At 54.9% G+C, this 16391-nt stretch overlaps 5 protein-coding genes across 5 annotated transcripts; 2 read left to right on the forward strand and 3 right to left on the reverse strand.

Annotated features, from left to right (window-relative positions):
• Nucleotide 1: 1 nt before the first annotated feature.
• GUITHDRAFT_122502 (hypothetical protein) lies at nt 2–967 on the reverse strand (the record flags this gene model as incomplete). The annotated part of the gene is made up of 4 exons (XM_005818219.1): nt 2–37; nt 86–708; nt 836–920; nt 965–967. Coding segments are annotated over 4 exons (747 nt in total), but the record flags the coding sequence as incomplete, so codon positions are not given.
• Nucleotides 968–3674: 2707 nt separating this feature from the next.
• On the forward strand, nt 3675–5998 carry GUITHDRAFT_83219 (hypothetical protein; the record flags this gene model as incomplete). The annotated part of the gene is made up of 10 exons (XM_005818220.1): nt 3675–3787; nt 3933–4036; nt 4156–4234; nt 4289–4352; nt 4516–4601; nt 4775–4916; nt 5086–5245; nt 5368–5453; nt 5631–5741; nt 5846–5998. 10 exons carry the CDS (start codon nt 3675–3677, stop codon nt 5996–5998), a joined length of 1098 nt encoding a protein of 365 aa, XP_005818277.1.
• Nucleotides 5999–6290: 292 nt separating this feature from the next.
• On the reverse strand, nt 6291–9699 carry GUITHDRAFT_149395 (hypothetical protein; the record flags this gene model as incomplete). Its single annotated transcript, XM_005818221.1, has 17 exons — nt 6291–6379; nt 6599–6659; nt 6871–6965; nt 7056–7197; nt 7467–7518; nt 7724–7824; nt 7889–7944; nt 8139–8193; nt 8246–8479; nt 8533–8613; nt 8662–8721; nt 8766–8830; nt 8884–8932; nt 8983–9069; nt 9169–9186; nt 9241–9323; nt 9663–9699. 17 exons carry the CDS (start codon nt 9697–9699, stop codon nt 6291–6293), a joined length of 1365 nt encoding a protein of 454 aa, XP_005818278.1.
• Nucleotides 9700–10785: 1086 nt separating this feature from the next.
• GUITHDRAFT_156638 (hypothetical protein) lies at nt 10786–12960 on the forward strand. Its single transcript, XM_005818222.1, has 14 exons — nt 10786–11023; nt 11087–11185; nt 11232–11344; nt 11404–11480; nt 11709–11786; nt 11838–11882; nt 11935–11997; nt 12055–12128; nt 12185–12319; nt 12366–12424; nt 12476–12570; nt 12619–12653; nt 12712–12790; nt 12848–12960. Exons 1-14 carry the CDS (start codon nt 10806–10808, stop codon nt 12872–12874), a joined length of 1197 nt encoding a protein of 398 aa, XP_005818279.1. The 5' UTR covers nt 10786–10805; the 3' UTR covers nt 12875–12960.
• Nucleotides 12961–14512: 1552 nt separating this feature from the next.
• Nucleotides 14513–16065, reverse strand: GUITHDRAFT_149397 (hypothetical protein; the record flags this gene model as incomplete). Its single annotated transcript, XM_005818223.1, has 8 exons — nt 14513–14578; nt 14622–14731; nt 14777–14915; nt 15077–15127; nt 15177–15219; nt 15572–15711; nt 15776–15846; nt 16059–16065. The coding sequence occupies 8 exons, from the start codon at nt 16063–16065 to the stop codon at nt 14513–14515; spliced, it is 627 nt and encodes a 208-aa protein (XP_005818280.1).
• Nucleotides 16066–16391: the final 326 nt, after the last annotated feature.

Below are 16391 nucleotides of genomic sequence, written 5' to 3' on the forward strand. Positions count from 1 at the left end.
GGGTGCCTCCCGTGTCGGCGCTGCTGGGGATTCCGTCCTGCTGTGAATCAGAAGCCAGGAAGAGGAGGAGGAGAAGGGAGACGACCTGGTGGAGGAAGCAAGCGAGCATGCGCATCGTCATCTTCTGCGTCTGCAGCTTCGTCTCCATGCTCTCCTGCTGATCTCCTCCCGAAACGTTTGGCGACATCTCAGACGCCTTCCTCTTGCTTCCTGCTGCCCTCCCGCTCCCCGCCATCCCCCCCCTCCCACCGCCGTCCACGTCCATGGCCTCCTCCTTCACCTCCACGTCATCCTTCCCTGGCCTCTGGGCCCAGGGCATGCCGAGCTTGGGGATGGTGAAGCTTGTGTCGCTCTCGGGGTCTGGCTCCTTGAGCAGCGACTTCACCGCATCCTCCGTCACAGGCTTGAAGTACTCCTCGTACGTCTCCCAGAACTCCTGGGTAGCAGCGCTCACGTTGTACGCTCGGATCCTCCCCGCATCGTCGGGGAGAGGCATCGGCCAGCCGTAGACCTCCATGACCTCGTGCGGGTCGTCGCACTTGTCGAGGATGTTGTCATCAACCACGTCTCCCTTCTTCTTGCTGCTGCTGTCTGAAGATTTCTTCCCCTCCTTCTTCCTTTTGTCCCTGTCCCTCTTCCGCTTGTCGCGCCCCCTGCGCTCCCGCCGCCCGGTCTTCTTCTCTCCCTCCGATTCATCGTCATCATCATCTGCAATCACATCAGACGAGCCGCAGAAAACACGTATGATGAGTTCAACAAGACATGTCAACCAGCTTAACGACATCAACAAGACATGATCACGAGAGCAAGAACAAGTTTAGCTTCCAACCTCCACCGTCGTCTCCCTTCTTGTGTGCCAGGGCCTTGTCGTCATCGTCATCGTCGTCCTTCTTCTGATCATAGTCATCCTCGTTCTTCACCTGATCCACCTTCAGCGTAAAACCTCCTCCATGCTCTTACGCACCATCTGTCAAGACTCGAGCAAACACGTTGGATCTCCCTGCTGATAGATGTCACAGCGATACCACTGCGCTCCTGCAGTGCTAGCACTAGGAAGTATTGAGTTCCTGCCTAACTATACTTCCCTGCTCTGTTCCTGGTTCCAGTGCTACTGACCCACTCTGTATCTCGGCATCAGCATCTCGCACTCTCCATTCACTCTTTCTGCTCCTGCGCATTTCCATCCCTCTTTTCACACCTCCCTCCTCTCCCTCCCCCCCCTCCTCCTCTCTCTCCCCCCTCCTCCTTCACCCCCTTTCCAGCATTGCCGCCGTCGCCAGCGAAGTGACCACCTCCCCACACATACTTGAAATGGGCTTGCGTGGAGATGAGGGTATACTAGAATGAGCGGGCAAGTGGGGAATGAGGGTTCAGTAGTATGAGGGCGATGAGTGTGGGATCTCTTTACAGGCCGGCTTAAAGGGGGCGGGGGTGCTAACTGTGGTCTTGTCCTTGTCAAGGGGGGTGGGGTAATCACAATATGGTCAACGTGGGGGTGATACGATATATCTTAGGGGGTAGGGGTAGGGGCTCTAAGTGTCAGTCAGAAGGAAAACGGAGGGGTGGGAGGGAGTGAGAGTGGGGAAAATGGAGGTGAGTGGAGAAACAGGGGGTAGGGGTGGGTAATGGACAGCCGTCAAAGTCAAGGGTACTGTAAGCGTCATGGTGGGTGGGGGTTGTCACAATAGTCAGAGTAACAAGATTCAAATTTTCTGGCTAATTTTGAAAGAATAGAGGACAGTGTTTCAAATATTCCATGAATATTTGAATATATTGAAATATCTGTACGTACCAACGTATCTCCTGCCACCCCTTCGGCGCGACTCTCCTTGTAATCATTTGACTGGTAGGGGTAGTAACCCCCACCTTGAAATTACAAGCAGTTGCCGAACATTCCCCAATCTCATCAATGACCCGTTGGAGTCCGCAGGGTTTCGTGGGCATGAAGGGGGTACTTCTACAGACTACCCCCTGAAATAACCTCCTAGCACCCCTTGCTGCCATCCACCACCCTCCTCAACTTTACAGGACCCCCACGTTTCGTTAATATATATTAAATTAAAAATAGTTTTAAACTTGTTACTGAGACCCTACCCACTGTTTTGTCTGAAGAAGGGGGGTGGGGAGCATTTTCGAGCAGGGTGGGGTGGTGGTGTAAAGAGATGGGGTGGTCGGCCCTTTTATTACTTGAATATAAAATGAGTAATATCTGAATCTCAATTTTACTATATTGAGTGAAAAGTTTGTACGGACTTCTTGGGGTCTTGCTCGTACCTTGAACACCCCTCGATCAAGATGCTGATCTTTGATTAGACCACCGGTGTGAAAGGGTACCACCCTGCATTATCCCACGTATTTTTGGATATAATAACCGGTATACTTTAGATGGGTTTTGATAGGACCGGTACACTTTGTACCCCCATCATTACCCCACCCCCTTGCAATATCTTGTGTGTCTTCCCGATCATGCATGTGGAACGGCAGGAGAGGCGGGGGCGGAAAGAGGAGATGGTGGAGGCGAAGATGGAGATGGTGAAGGCGGACGAGGAAGTAGATCAGAAGTAGGGATGAAGGAGGAGGAAGATGTTGTAGAACAGCATCACAGGGTTGGAAGACGAGTCGAGTATGATTGAAGGTTTCCCCGATACATCTCAATGGATACCTGAGTGGACCAGACATGCTGTTGGTTGCAGGGGGAGAGCACATGTGCGAAGCAGTAGATACAGAAGCACTGGGAGATGAGATGTGAACAGCGCAGTGGAGACGAAAAAAATTCTTCCTCTTTGGACATTTGGACGAATTTCATTATAAGGCAGCAATTGGAGGCTGAAAAGAGGTTGAGAAAGATTGTTGGTGAAGGTGTAGAGAGTTTTAGGAGGCGAGGATAAAGAGTGCCATGATGTGAAGTGAAGAGCATGAGGTTGATAGGAGAATGTCGTTGAGGAGGGATCTGAGGAGGGGAAGTGAAGTGCCCCTTCCCCTTTATGTGGTGCTGTAAACTTGCTTGTATGTGAAAAGTTGATTTTGAGGGAGGGGGAGGAGGGAGGGCTCTTGTGCGTGTATGCGGAGCTTTCAAGTCTCGGGTGTCATGCTTCATCCCTGCCTGTAACTGTGTTTGGCCGTGCATGACGGAGAGTTGTTTCCAGGCGGTCGTCGATTCAGGTTGTGATGATGGACATGAAGAGGATGCAACTGTTTCACGCCTGTGTTCTTGTCTGCGGACTCGTCTTCCTTCTGGGTAAGAGGGCTTACAGTCTCTCCACGTCATCTTCCTCCTCCCTCCCCTCCTCCTCCTCCTCCTCCTCCTCCTCCTCCATTCACTCACTGACCTCACTCGTGCAGAGCTGCCTTCCTCATGCCTCTCCCACATGCTCCCCATGAACGACGCCGAGCAGATCCAGTTCGCGCATGCTCAGTACGCGCAGTACGGAGGGTACGGCTACCCCATGGACTACAGGGGGGTCAGGATGCGAGGACCCCCTCCCCCCATGCGCTATCGCCCCAAGATGAGCGGGTCTCCCTCGCAGGCGCGGGAGTACCGTCCTCGTCCTGAAGAGATCAGGCCGAGGTATGCTGGAGACGTTGATAAGGAGATGCCTCCTCTGCCCAGGGGGATGGAGCTGCAGCGAGTGTCGATGCCCCGCGCGGTCGACCTTCAGATCGACACTTCGGTGATGGGCAACGTGGAGAGCAGGCCGGCGCAGCAGGTGCTTGACGGGACGCTGGCGGATTTCGACTCCTCCATCGTGAGGAAGCGAGTGGACGAGATGTGGAAGCTCAACGTCAGGTGAGGAGGCGGAGGAGAGTCGGGGAGGAGGGAGAGGGAAAGTGAGAGGGTGGGAGGAGGAGAGGGGCAGGCGGGTTGGAGAGGGAGAGGGCGCAGAGGAGGGAGTGAAAGGAACGGTAGGAATGTGACGGGGTGTTGCGTACAGGTTCGGAGAGGAGAGGTCTCCCTTCAACGTTCACTTGGATCAAGTGGCCGATCGCTATGTCCTCACCAAGGGATTCCAGCTCATTCGTGACGAGCTCATGCTCGGTAACCCTTCCCCTTCCCCTTCCTCTTCCTCTTCCTCATCCCCTTTTCTCCTTCCTTTTCCTTCCTTCCCTCCTCCTTTCGTTCTCCTCCTCCTCTTGCCTTGGCTGATCCACGGGCAGGCTTCAACCGCTACTCTGCCGATCCGATCACCTCGCAGGCCTGCGCTGCTGACCTCTCTCTGCCTTCCGTCCTTACCACGTGAGTAGAGAAGGAGTGAGGAGGAGGAGGAGGAGTATCTTACTGTGTGATCAGTTGTGGCTACACCAACTGTGGTGATCGTATCTGCCAGAATGCTGTCAAGGCTTATGCCCAGACTGTGAGCTCCTCTTCCCCTCTCCCCTCCTCCTCCCTCTCCAGCCCCTCTCCCCTCCTTCTCCTCCCTCTCCAGCCCCTCTCCCCTCCTCGCCCTCCCCCTTGACCTCACCTCCTCTTCTTCCCTTTTCTCCTGCTCTGCTTCCTTCCTGACCTCTGTCCCTCAGGTTGCCAGCCGCTTCGCGTCCGTCACCGAATATGGTGAGGCCAAGCCCGAAGTCTTCTGCCCGACTGGAGGAGGAACCGACTCTGGGTAGATCCAAAATCCTCTGAACCCTCTCTTTCCCTTCCCTCCTCCTTCCCTTCCTAGCATTCTGCTCTTCCTCTTCGCTCCCTTCTTGCACTTCCCTTCCCTTGTCCCACCCACTGCTTCCAGCTCCCCGTCTCCGCTCCATCCTCCATCTCCGTCCTCTGACTCTGCCGCAGCCCCACCCTGGCTCACGTCACAGTAGCTCACCAGATCGACAAGCCCATCAGAAATCAGATCTACAACGGCAACCCTCATTCCTACGTCCTCGTCAACATCGACATCAACACCCACTGTGGACACTACGACTCTGGGGACAAGGTCCTTGCTCTATCCTCCCCTAACCTTGTCCCTCCATTCCTCCTCTTCCATCATTCCTCTTCACTTCTCCCTTGCTCCGCATCACTCCTCCTCCTCCTCCTCCCTCCCCCCCACCCCTTTCCTTTCTTCTTTTACCCCCGAGCAGGGCAGCAGCTGACCCTCTTGCCAGATCACCTTCGGGAAGGCGCAGGAGTCGAAGTTCCGTGACGCTCGCGCTGCCTGCGGGGCCATCGTAGGAACTCTGACCGGCTACAACCCGAACAACGGGGTGCACGTGAGGCTGAGGGCTGACCTGGGGGAGGAGAACTTCGAGTTCCTCTCCAATAACAGTGAGTCCTCCTCCTCCTCGTCTCCTCATCTCCTCCTCCTCCTCCTCCTCCTCCTCCTCCTCCTCCTCGCTCTTCTCTCCTCCCTCCTTGTCTTGCTCCTCCTCTTGCTCACTTCATCACAGAGATTCTCGCTGACGACGGCTCTGACGTCACTTTCCTCGTTGCCGCCGCCATCGTGTCCGTCCAGGGCATGAGAAACACCCTCAGGGTGAGTCTCCTCCTCTTGCTCGTGCTCTTCCTCCCTCCCCTCCCCTGTTGCTCTTGCTCCTCCTCCTCCTCTGCTGCTGCTGCTCTTGCTCTTGCTCGTGTTCCTCCGTGCTCTTCCCTCCTCCTTGTCCCCTCCTCCTCTCTCCTCCCTTCCTCCTCCTCCTCACCATTTCCGCAGGCTCTTGCTGAGAACGAGCTGGACGAGCGTGGACTTGGTCACGTGACCGCCTGCGTCAACGTGAACAACGCGGGACCGGATGAGTGCCTCGTCTACTGCGCGCGTGGAACGGTGAGAGGAGGAGGAGAGAGAGTTGGGGGGTGGGGGGGAGGAGGAGGGCAGGAAGGAAAGGATAGTTCTAGAGGAGGAGGAGGACTGATCAGCGGTGCTTGTAGGTGTTCGACGGAAAGATCAAGGAGCAAGGGCTGGGCACAGACGCGACCAAGTACACTGCGAGAACGTACGTGGGAGCGGATGGAAAGAAGAAGGTGAAGCTCTTGTACGGAAATGTGAGCGTCGAGGTAAGACGAGGAGGAGGAGAAGAGTGAGGAGAAGAGTCTGACTGGAGAGCAGGTGGAGGAGTTCATGATTTCTACCAGGACGTACAACGTCAACAAGGCGTCTTAAGTGTGTAGATTGAATCTTTTGTGAGTGAAAACGTCAATGTGACTTGCCTAGCCTCTTTGTCGTCCTTCTCCCCTTACTGCATCCTACTCCTGCTGCCCCGTCAACACTCTTACCATTCTCTCTTCTGTACCATCACCACCACCCACAACATCATCCCTGCTCCACCCACTCCTCGTCCTCGATCCACATCGTCAACATCATCTGCTTTTATCCTCAAACATTCACTCCTGCCTTCTCTAACGCGACCGTTCCCGCGTCCTTCCTGGGCGCTTGACCTCGGTCGAAGTTTCTGTTGAAGGTACCTGAAGTCACGTCAACTCCGCATCCTCCAACTCGCTCCATCTCTCCTCTCTTCCTCCCCACCACCACCAGCTCCCTTCCTTCTCATATCCCTCTCTTTCCCATCTCCATCCCCCCGCTTTCGATCTTCATCCACGATTCCTTTCCTTTCCTTTCCTCTCCCACTCTCCACTTCTCTTCCCCCCCCCCCCCCCCCTTCATCATCGTTATCATCTTCTTACCGCCGAAGAGATGTTTCTCCTCCTCAACTTGCGCGTTTCCTTTGTTGGCGTTGAACCTTGCCTGCAAAATCCCTCAGTCACAAACCGCGAAACCAAGCGCGAAACAAGTTGAAGAGGAATGGAGTAAAGGGAGTACGGCAACAGGGGAGGAGCAGGAGCAGGAGCAGGAGCAGGAGCAGGAGCAGGGGCAGGGGCAGGAGCAGGAGCAGGGGCAGGGGCACGAGCAGGAGCAGGAGCAGGAGCAGGAGCAGGAGCAGGAGCAGAGAGTTCACCTGGCGCACGGCAGCTTCAGGCGTCAGTCGGTTCTTCTTGCCATCCGACTCGGGGTCGAGCTCGAAGACTCTGCGACCGTTGATAGGGTCAACACCTGCCGTGCTTGTCAGCTCCGTCCGGTCCCACCTCACCCGCCAGCAGCCCTTCCAGCAGCCCTCAAAGTGCCTGTCCAGCTGCTGCTCACCTGCATCACCAGCTCTGCCGAAGCCGTAGGAGGGAGTCGAAGCTGCTGAAATGGAGTTGACAACGTAGCCCATCGCCAGCGGGGTCTGCTCCTCCTCCTCGGCGTCCTTAGCCTCCTCGTTGGCCTCCTGCCCTTTGCCTCCCTGCGCAAACGAGAAAGAAAACACAAAACACGTTCACTGCCATCGGTCAACACACGCATCCTCTCTTCAAAGTTGTTTATTACAACCCTCGATAAACCAGACACAAGACGAGGAAGTCAAGACAGAGCACAAGTCCAACAGAGACATCTGGGGAGGAGGAGATGATGATACAATCATGCTAAGGAGGAGGAGGGGGGCAAGGAACTTCAGACATTCACACCAGCCCTCCTCAGAGCCTGGGCTCCCCGATCCTTGGAGGGGCTACGAACCTGGGCAGCAAGACTCTGAATTCCTCGAGACTTCTTCCAGGACTCTCCCCAGCTGCAACCGAAATGTCAGATCTTGACACATCTCCAGTAGCTACTCAGCACTGCAGAGGGCAAGAGCATCGCAGCAGGTAGGGGAGTGAAGAGCAGCAGAGGAAGAGAACAGGGGAGAAGAGGTGGCGGGTCGATGGAAGATACCGGTCTGACAGGAATCTCTCCCTCCCTCCCTCCCTCCCACTCTATCACACACACACACACACCTGTTGAAGAAAGAGTTCTTGGGGCCGTCGTTCTGCATCGAGTTCCTGAAAGCCTCGTCGATGCGCAACTTGTTCTGGTAGTTGCGGTAGTCGTCGTATGCCTGTTCGTTCTTGTCAGCCCTCACGCTCCATGGAAGTTCTGCCAAGAAGAACAAAGAAACTCACATTAGCCAGCTTGGACCCTGAAGCAACTTTCATCCTCTGCGCGTTCTGGAACAAGGCTGGAGGACGGCAGTGAGATATCGGTACGTGGGGAACATGGGCGAGGACAGAGACAGAACAAAGGGGGAGGGAAAGAGAGGAGGAGAGGGGAAGAGAAGGAGGAGAGGGGAGGAGAGGGAGGAGCACAAGGAGGAGTAGAGGGGGGGGGGAGAATGAGGAGATTATCAGGAAAGAGGAAGGGACGTTCGGATACCTCTGTTCTTGTCAAGCTTGTGCTTCGAGTACATGTAGGGCGCGACATTCTCAGACTGCAGCCCACCATGTCAGCGGGAGAGTCTAGAGCTCCAGCGTCCCGGTCACCGGAAGATGGACGTCGCCGAGATCTTCGGCCTTGGTAGCCGGCAAGTCCATCACGTTGTCGCCGAGGTTGTTGCCCGACAGGAGCGCCTTGCGCGGCGACTGAAGGGACGAGGCCTTGCCCTTGTAACCGTAGTAGCTTCCGTAGTCGTTGTAGTTGTTGTAGTAGGGAGGATAGATGCTGTACGCGATGTTGTAGATCTCGTCCTCGTTCCTCTCCGCCTGATCCTCGATAGCCTGGAGGGATCGGACATCAGGGGAACGAGAAGGAGCAAGGGATCGAAACTCACATCAACTTTGCTGTTCAGAGCATTGAACTCGTGCTCGCCCACCGACTGACCGCAATCTTCATCCTCGAAGACGATGCCACACTGAGCAAGCACTTCACAATCGGCATATCAGACTTGCTCCTTGCCCACCTTCCCGCTGAGGGTTCCCTGCCACTGACGCCACGCCTGCTCGGCCTGGGGCTCCGCATACTGCGGAATGGTGAAAAGAGGGAGGCACACGCATCATCTCCAACCTGGTAGGCTTGCATGACAGTCTCGAAGCAGCATCCCATAGACCTCGTCCAGTCCTGCATCTTGCCTGCAATGCAACAAAGTTACAATGTCGATCATCAGCTGTCGGACGTCAATCACCAGCGCACACGTAGGAGCAGGTGGAGAGCTCATGGATGTTCCCGCACGACTTGATCAGCGGGTCAGCCCCCAAATTTCTCACGCCTCCAACCATGTCACCTTGGTGATGTCGTCGGAGAAGGCCTGCATGTCAACCGACTTGGCGCAACGACCGTAAGTTGGGTTGAGAGCTTGATACTCCTTGAGCTGTGAAAGAACTCAGAGCACATTCCCAGCAAACGTGTCAATATGTAATCAGCGAGATGAGAAACATCAACACGAATGCTCGCAAGAGCTGCTAGGTACCTTGTCCTGTGGGGAGCTCTGCGCAATACCCAGTCAAACAGCGAGCTTGGAAGGAACAAGAACATCATTCACCTCAGCTGCCGCCAGCATTGCACCATAGCCTCTACGTTGGAGAGTAGAGATCTTTCTGTAGTCAGATACCAACACAATGGTAACTGCAATTAGCGTGGTAGCCAGCAGCAGCCCTATGAAGCAAAGTGAGAAGAGACGGATAGCTAAGTGGCTACCAGTGGAGGTCACATCCGACAGACTTGTACACTTTCCACCTCCTCATTTTTTAACTCTCCTTCCTACACCTCTCCCTTGCCAATGCACTACCTCAAGACCTCGCCACCTGCCCCTTCCCTTGCTCGTCCCCTCGCCATTTTTCCTGACCCTCCTGGTGATTTGCACCTCATACCCCTGATCAAGTCTGCCTGTTCAAGCCCTCTTGCTCTCTGCCTCACTTCCACCCTCCTCCTCATGCCATCCGCTCTCCTCCATTCTCTTCTTACCGGTCACAGCCGCCGCAGCAACCGCCTGTCTGGCCATCGCGCCTCTTCGCTACCTGCTGTATGAGGGCCTGCACTCACTACCCCTCCAAATAGCTTCAAATTGTACCCACCCTTTCAGTACTACCCCCCAGACTACCTACCCCATAATACCTATTCTGAACAACCCGTAGTCAGAGCTGAGTTGATTACGACAGTGCGGGCCCGGGCCCGGGCCCGGCTGGCCGGTCGGCCAGTCATAATTCACTCGGAACTTCCGGGACTTCCCTTCCCCCACCCCCCCTTTCCCCCGCATAAGTACCCCTCTTTCGTCTAGGAGATGGAACCCTCTGAATTGATTTTTGTACCCTACCCTATGTTGCGACCGTTCAGACCCCCACTTTCCCCCGAGACCCACCTTCTGTACTACCACCCCCCTGGGTCGCGACCTTCTATAGAACCTCAATAAAAGAACTGTTGATTGTATTGCAATTCCGGGATGATGAAGATAGAATATTGATATCTTTGAAACATTTGGGAAAAATTCTATTGGGAAATTGTAGTTTTTTTATTGAATGTAATAGAATAGGACACGACCCTTCCTTTTTCCAATTGCGCCCTGCAAATGTGCGGGAAGCAAGTTTCTTCATGGGGTTACCCTCATCCAAAGTTTGGAGCAGAAATACATAATTTGAAATTAAATGTCACAATTGATGAAATATTTATTTTATAATATCAAAATAAAAAACAAAATTTAGAGGACATAATCTGAACTTTGCAGGTATGTCCGCTGCTGAACAGGCAAACCGGTAATTTCGCACTGAGATGTCGGAGTCAGACGGGAATGCGCTGTCATGCATGGCAGCAAGGATGGAAGGAAGGGGGTGGAGGAGGAGTGAGGTGTGGCAGGGAGGGAGGAGAAGATGTAGAAGTGGCGATATCATGCAGTTCAGCAGGGTAGCTGTCGGAGACAATCCATCCTCTTCATGCCGTTCATGGAGTTGATTGGACCGAGCGAGTGGCAGATTTTGTCCTCTGGGGGAGAAAACGTTGCCTGAAGGATTTTCGGAGGGCAATGCTAGCTTCGAAACATGCATCGAACAGCTGTTTTAATTGAAAAGGAAGGAATGCACTAACTTTGAGTCGCAGTAAACCTTTGCTCGCATCATGGACTGCTTTGGTTGTTGCCCGAAAGAACTTCAAGCTGAAGCTGAAAAAGTCGCCACGAATGAGGCGCAGAATGCGGTTTCCAACGCCACGAGAGCAGCTCCAAACATGCAGAATACAATGGGGGCAGGAGGAGGGAACTCCGCTCTCTCGCAGGCGCTGAATGCAGTAGGCGGGATGCAGGGTCTTATGGGAATGGTCCAGTCCTTGGCTTCTGGGTAACTGCTCTTGTATCCTGTCGGCCCACCATGCTGACCCCTGCCGGCTGCCTGCCATGGCAGGCAAACGCCGAGCCTTCCCAGCACGAGCAACGCCACAGACTTCAAGCAGAAGGCAGCTCAGGCACTCCCTGCCGAGGTTCACATGTTCAGCGGATGCAGGTGAGGTGGGAGGAGGAGATGGGAGCAGGGCCGACGAGCGTTGCAGGGACGAGCAGACGAGTGCGGACGTCTACGACACGAGCTCCTTCGGTCTCCCTGCGGACTCTGGTCCTGGAGGAGCAGGAGGAGCCTGCACGAACTCCATCATGCTTGCCCTCTGTGAGACGTTCACATCGCTCTCCCGGGATCCTTGAAGCTGATGATGCTTTGTTGGACAGCGGAGAACCCCAACCCAACCTGGATTGACCTGCTGAACCGCATGCGAACCATCTTGAAGGAGAAGGGCTTCACCCAGGTCCTGCCCCCTCGTCCAGTCTCTTCTCTCCATCCATCCGTCCCCTCCCTCCCTCCCCTCCCTCCCTCCTCGTTCTCGTTCCTCCTCGCTCTCGTCCCACCTCGCTCTCGTTCCTCCTCGCTCTCGTTCCTCCTCGTTCTCCTCCCTCCTTGAACCTCCTCCTTCCCCTATCCTTCCACGTCCTTCCCTTTGCTCCAGATCCTGTCCTGATTGTTCCCGTTCCTACAGGTCCCTCAGCTGTCCTCGAGCAAGGAGATCTCCCTCGACGGGAATTTCCAACTTGCAGCAGCGTCTTCTTCTACCAAGGTTCACTCTTGTGTGCGACGTGTGGCTGCTGATGGTGTGCGATGGGAACAGGCGTTGCTCATCGGCATCAACTACGTCGGCCAGAAGGGAGAGCTGGTGACGACGCTGACGCTGCCCATGCTCGTCGACCTTAGTGACTGTGTTCCAGAGGGGCTGCCACAACGATGTACTGCAGATGAAGGATTACATCCTCAAGAACGGCTACGACCCGGTTGGAGGAGGCTGGCAGCCGTTGCGGTCACAGTTGACGCGTCCCGTTCCTGCGCAGGCATCTATGCGCGTCCTCATGGACGACGGGTCGAACATGAACCCTACTCGCGCCAACATCCTCGACAGCATCAAGTCATTGAGAAACCAGTCGTGCAAGATCAGCTCCGCCTGACCCTGGTCGCCTCCAGGTGGCTGGTTAAAGATGCCAAGAGCGGGGACTGCCTCTTCATGCATTACTCGGGCCATGGCGGGTCGATGAAGGACGACAACGGGGACGAAGCAGATGGTATGGACGAGACGATGGTGCCTGTGGACTACACCAGGTACACCTTGGTTCCTCCGACAAGCCAGATCATGAGTTGGACGCAGTACTGGGCAGATTCGAGACGACATCATCTTCCAGGAGCTCGTCGCTCCCCTGCCGCAGGGTTGTAGCAGAGGCAATGCTTCTGCTCGCAAGGTGTGACTGCGCCCTGCAGGAGTCAAGCTCACCGTCATCATGGACTGCTGTCATTCTGGCACCATCCTCGACCTTCCCTTCAGCTTCACGGCGAACGACCAGAACACGCAGAACGTAAGCTCTTGTTCCCTCCCTCCTCCAGCTGCTCACGCTTCCACTCAGTACACGAGCGGCATGACTTTGCCGATGAACGGGAAGTAAGAAGCAGCATCGTGTCGACGATTGTTTTTGATCAGACTGACCGTGCCTTTGTAGCTTCAACTGGAAAAAGATCTTCGATATCGGCATGAGTATGCTCAAGAAGTATGGGATGGGAGGAGCGATGGGAGGAGCGGTGAGTCTTCTTCTTCCCTCAAAGTCTTTCGCTCCCTTGAAATTTCGATGTCCGCAGCAGAGTGGCATGTCTGCAAACGTGTAAGGAGGAGAGAGGAGTCCTTGAGTGACGTTGAGCTCAACGTCACGCGCTTGTTTGTTGTTTGTGATGAAAAAGCTGTTGATGTGTTGACCTCGGAACTCAATGATTGTCACTCAAGACAAATTCCACTCACTGATTGACATCATTGGACCGTATCTTAGTGACTGTCCGCGTCCGCGTGACTAAGCTGAGTCTCAGTGCATGCCGTGACGGGCAGGATATTTCACCATCATATGCTCAGTGACCCCACTGATAGTTCAATGTAGCCATCATCAGGCTCAGGCAGCCTGATCTAGTTCAACTGAGTAGTCACTGTGTGACTCAGTCACCGGGCCCGAGGCACTGAGCTCAGTGATTCGCCGAGGTCGCCGGGTGATTCCCGATTCCCGGTGAGGTCTGGTTTACCTTTAGGGCCGGTCGGGATGGCGACGGAGCGACTGGCGGCGGCGATGAAGCAGTTCACGGGGGGGGAGGTGCGAGGGAAGTTCGGAGGAGGGCGAGGACAGAGCTGGAGAAGAGGAAGAAGCCGTGCAGGGGAGGAGCAGGGGAGAGTAGGGCTCGAGGACCAGGAGAAGCTGAGGGGGAGGAGGGAGGAGGATGTGAATGGAAGAATGTTGCGTCATGGCAGCCGGTACCGATCAGCGAGCTTGATGAAATCTCTCTTGTTCCTCCTCGAGAGGTTCTCGGATCCTGCAGACTGTGAGCGGTGACCACCAAGGGGAAGGGAGGGACGAAGGAGGTGATCTCATCTCGCAGGTTGACGAGCCTTTTCAGCAAGTGGGTGATTGCAGGCAGACGACGACTGGTCGTAAACTTCCTTGTCAAGTCGTGAGGTTGGGACTGACACGATCGCCGCAGATAGGAAGTGCATGCAGAGCCTGGAGGGAGGGAACGAGGATATGCCGACTGGAAGCGAGGCGGGCGGCGAGGATAGTGAGTATGACATGTGTACGGGCTGGACTGACTAGAACGCCGCAGAAGGAAGAGAGTTTGTGGTGGTGGAGGGCGAGGCATGATTGGAGGAGAAAGTACGAGGACTTTGCGAAGAAGACAGCGAGCACAAGGAAGGCTCGTGTTGTCGAGGAATGGTTGTCGCTCGTACCTGAAAAGTGCTGGCACCAAGGAAAGCAGGTGAAGAGCCTGTGAGATGTTGCAGGTGCAAGGAATCTGAACACCAGGACCTGCTGCAGGCAGAGACGGAGAAGTTGCAAAGGATGTTTGACGAGCGACTGGACTCTTGCTCGTTATCCTTAGCAGTGCTCGAAGTCTTGATGGAGAGGCAAGCGGGCGGGAGTAAGAGCACGTCAGACGCGCTGGAGGCCTTGAGGAGGGAGAACCACCAGCTGAGAACGAGATGCGAGGCTCGTTCCTCCTCCCCGATGCCTCTGACTGTGTTGACTTGGAGCACAGAAACTGGAAGCGAGAGAAGAAGAGATGCTCAGGGAACTGTCTCGATGCAAGCACAAGGCGTTCTGGTTGGAGGAGAAGGTGTTTGTTCACTGCTCCTTCAAGTTTTCAAACTTTTATCGTCTCTCCAGATTCTTCAGATGGATGGGATCGCAAGGGACAACAACGACATCTCTGTATAGCTCGCCACCCTGCTCTGCTCACAGTCCACGAACCCGCTCCGCCCTCTTAGTCTCAGTAGAGGTCCAAGTCTTGGCTGCTGCGCAATATCCGTTCCTCCACTACCTTAGCTTTCGTCGGCTGTGAAACTCCGTCAGCCTCGCTCGAAGTCCTCGTCCTCTACCTTGTCAGGCAACTCGTCTGCGTTGAAACTCTCCTCCTCCTCCTCCTCCAGCTCCTCCTCATTTGCGTTGGCCGCGGCCCGGATGTCCTCGGGGTGGATCGTATCCGAAACTTGCAGCAGGGTCAGAGATCGACTAGGAGAGGAGGGAGAGGTACGTGACTGCGTCTCAAAGTCTCGCATGCCGTCAGTGGCATGGAGGAGGAGAAGATTTTCCGAGTCGTGGGAGGTGGAGCTTGCGATGTTTGTGATAGGGCTGAAGGGCCTCAAGAGCGCTGTATCTTGCGCCTCGCGGAACTGCAAGGGAAAGTGATGATGATGATGACGACGATGGTGGTGAAGAGGACGAGGAGGAGGAATGGAGGAGAAGGAAGAGGCGGTGGCGGTGGTGGTGGTGGGAGGAGATGAGAGGGAGGGGAGGAGGGAGGAGGGAGGGAGGGAGTTGATGACATAGTCACGTGAATTCCGTTGTCCATGTTGTTCTTGAAGGTGCATTTGGAAGCTTCAGCCTATGAGCCGCGTGAGGGAAGGGAAGGAGAGAAGAATGGAGTTTTGCACGTTAGCCTCCCCCTGGGCTTCTGTGTTGATGTTCACCCCATTCCTGAATCGACATGAGTGGTAGGAGGAGGAGAGGCAGGAAGGAGGAAGAGGAAGAGGAAGGAGGAGAACGAAAGAGAGCAGCAGGAGCAGTAGGGGATCAGAGCGTACATAGGAAGAAGACAACGAGGAAGAGAAGGAGGAAGAGGTAAAGGAACAGGAGGAGGAGGAGGAGGAGGAAGAGGAGGAGGAGGAGGAGGAGGAGGAGGAGGAGGAGGAGGAGGAGGAGGAGGAGGTAGGTTGTGGAGGTGGAGGTGGAGGTGGAGGTGGTGGAGGTGGAGGAGAAGGAGAAGGAGGAGGAGGAAGAGTAGGAGATAAAGGACCAGAAGGAGGAGGAAGATGGGAGCGCAGTCTACCAGGGAGAGACGAAGACTCGATTTCCACACACGTGTAGGCCGTTCTTGCGGTTAGCCTGGAGGATGGAATTGGAGAGGAACATAGTTCCGAGGAACAAGTTCGCTGCCCCGTTCTCCTGGTTCTTGATGAGATTGCAGCGCTGGACAGATCGTCATGGTTCTAGTTCCACTCCACAGCACTGTGTAGAAGGAGAGTTCGCTTACGTAAATTCGGGCAATGCTTCCTTTCCCCTGTACGTAGATGCCGTTCTCGCCGTTGTCGGAGACGAGAGTGTCTGGAAGAAAGGGAGTGAGGACTATGGGGAGGATGGGGAGATGATGGGGATGAAGAGGGGAGGGAGGGAGGGAGGGAGGGAGTGGAGTGGAGGGAGGAGGGGAGGGGAGGGGAGCAGAGGAGTAAGAAGGAGAAGTGATGAAAATTTCGACCATTGACAGTTAAAGCGCCTCCTTCCATTACAGCGATTCCGTCGGAGCCACATAGTTGGACCTTGCATCGAGACATCTGGAGCAGGAGAAGTTTGAGATCGATCGAGGAGACTTTTACGCTGCGTCGTCGTTCTCACCTGGAGGACTGAATCTGTTCCTACAAGACACCCGATGCCCTTGCTGGACTCGAATGTACACCTATTGGTTGAGAAAGTGAGCGAGTGAAGCTGATGGTGGTGATTGGGTTGGAATAGTTTTTGTAGTCTATGCTTTGTTGTTGTTGTTGTTGTTGTTGTTGTTGTTGTTGTTGTTGTTGTTGTTGTTGTTGTTGTTGTTGTTGTTGTTGTTGTTGTTGTTGTTGTTGTTGTTGTTGTTGTTGTTGTGAGATGAGAGA

Source organism: Guillardia theta (assembly GCF_000315625.1).
Source record: "Guillardia theta CCMP2712 unplaced genomic scaffold GUITHscaffold_347, whole genome shotgun sequence".
NCBI classification, from domain to species: Eukaryota; class Cryptophyceae; order Pyrenomonadales; family Geminigeraceae; genus Guillardia; species Guillardia theta.

Coding starts and splice junctions, on each gene's coding strand:
- GUITHDRAFT_156638 (XM_005818222.1), top strand. CDS start 10,806: ATGGACTGCTTTGGTTGTTGCCCGAAAGAACTTCAAGCTGAAGCTGAA. Junction 11,024..11,086: donor GTCCAGTCCTTGGCTTCTGG/GTAACTGCTCTT, acceptor CTGCCATGGCAG/GCAAACGCCGAGCCTTCCCA. Junction 12,320..12,365: donor GTGCCTGTGGACTACACCAG/GTACACCTTGGT, acceptor AGTTGGACGCAG/TACTGGGCAGATTCGAGACG.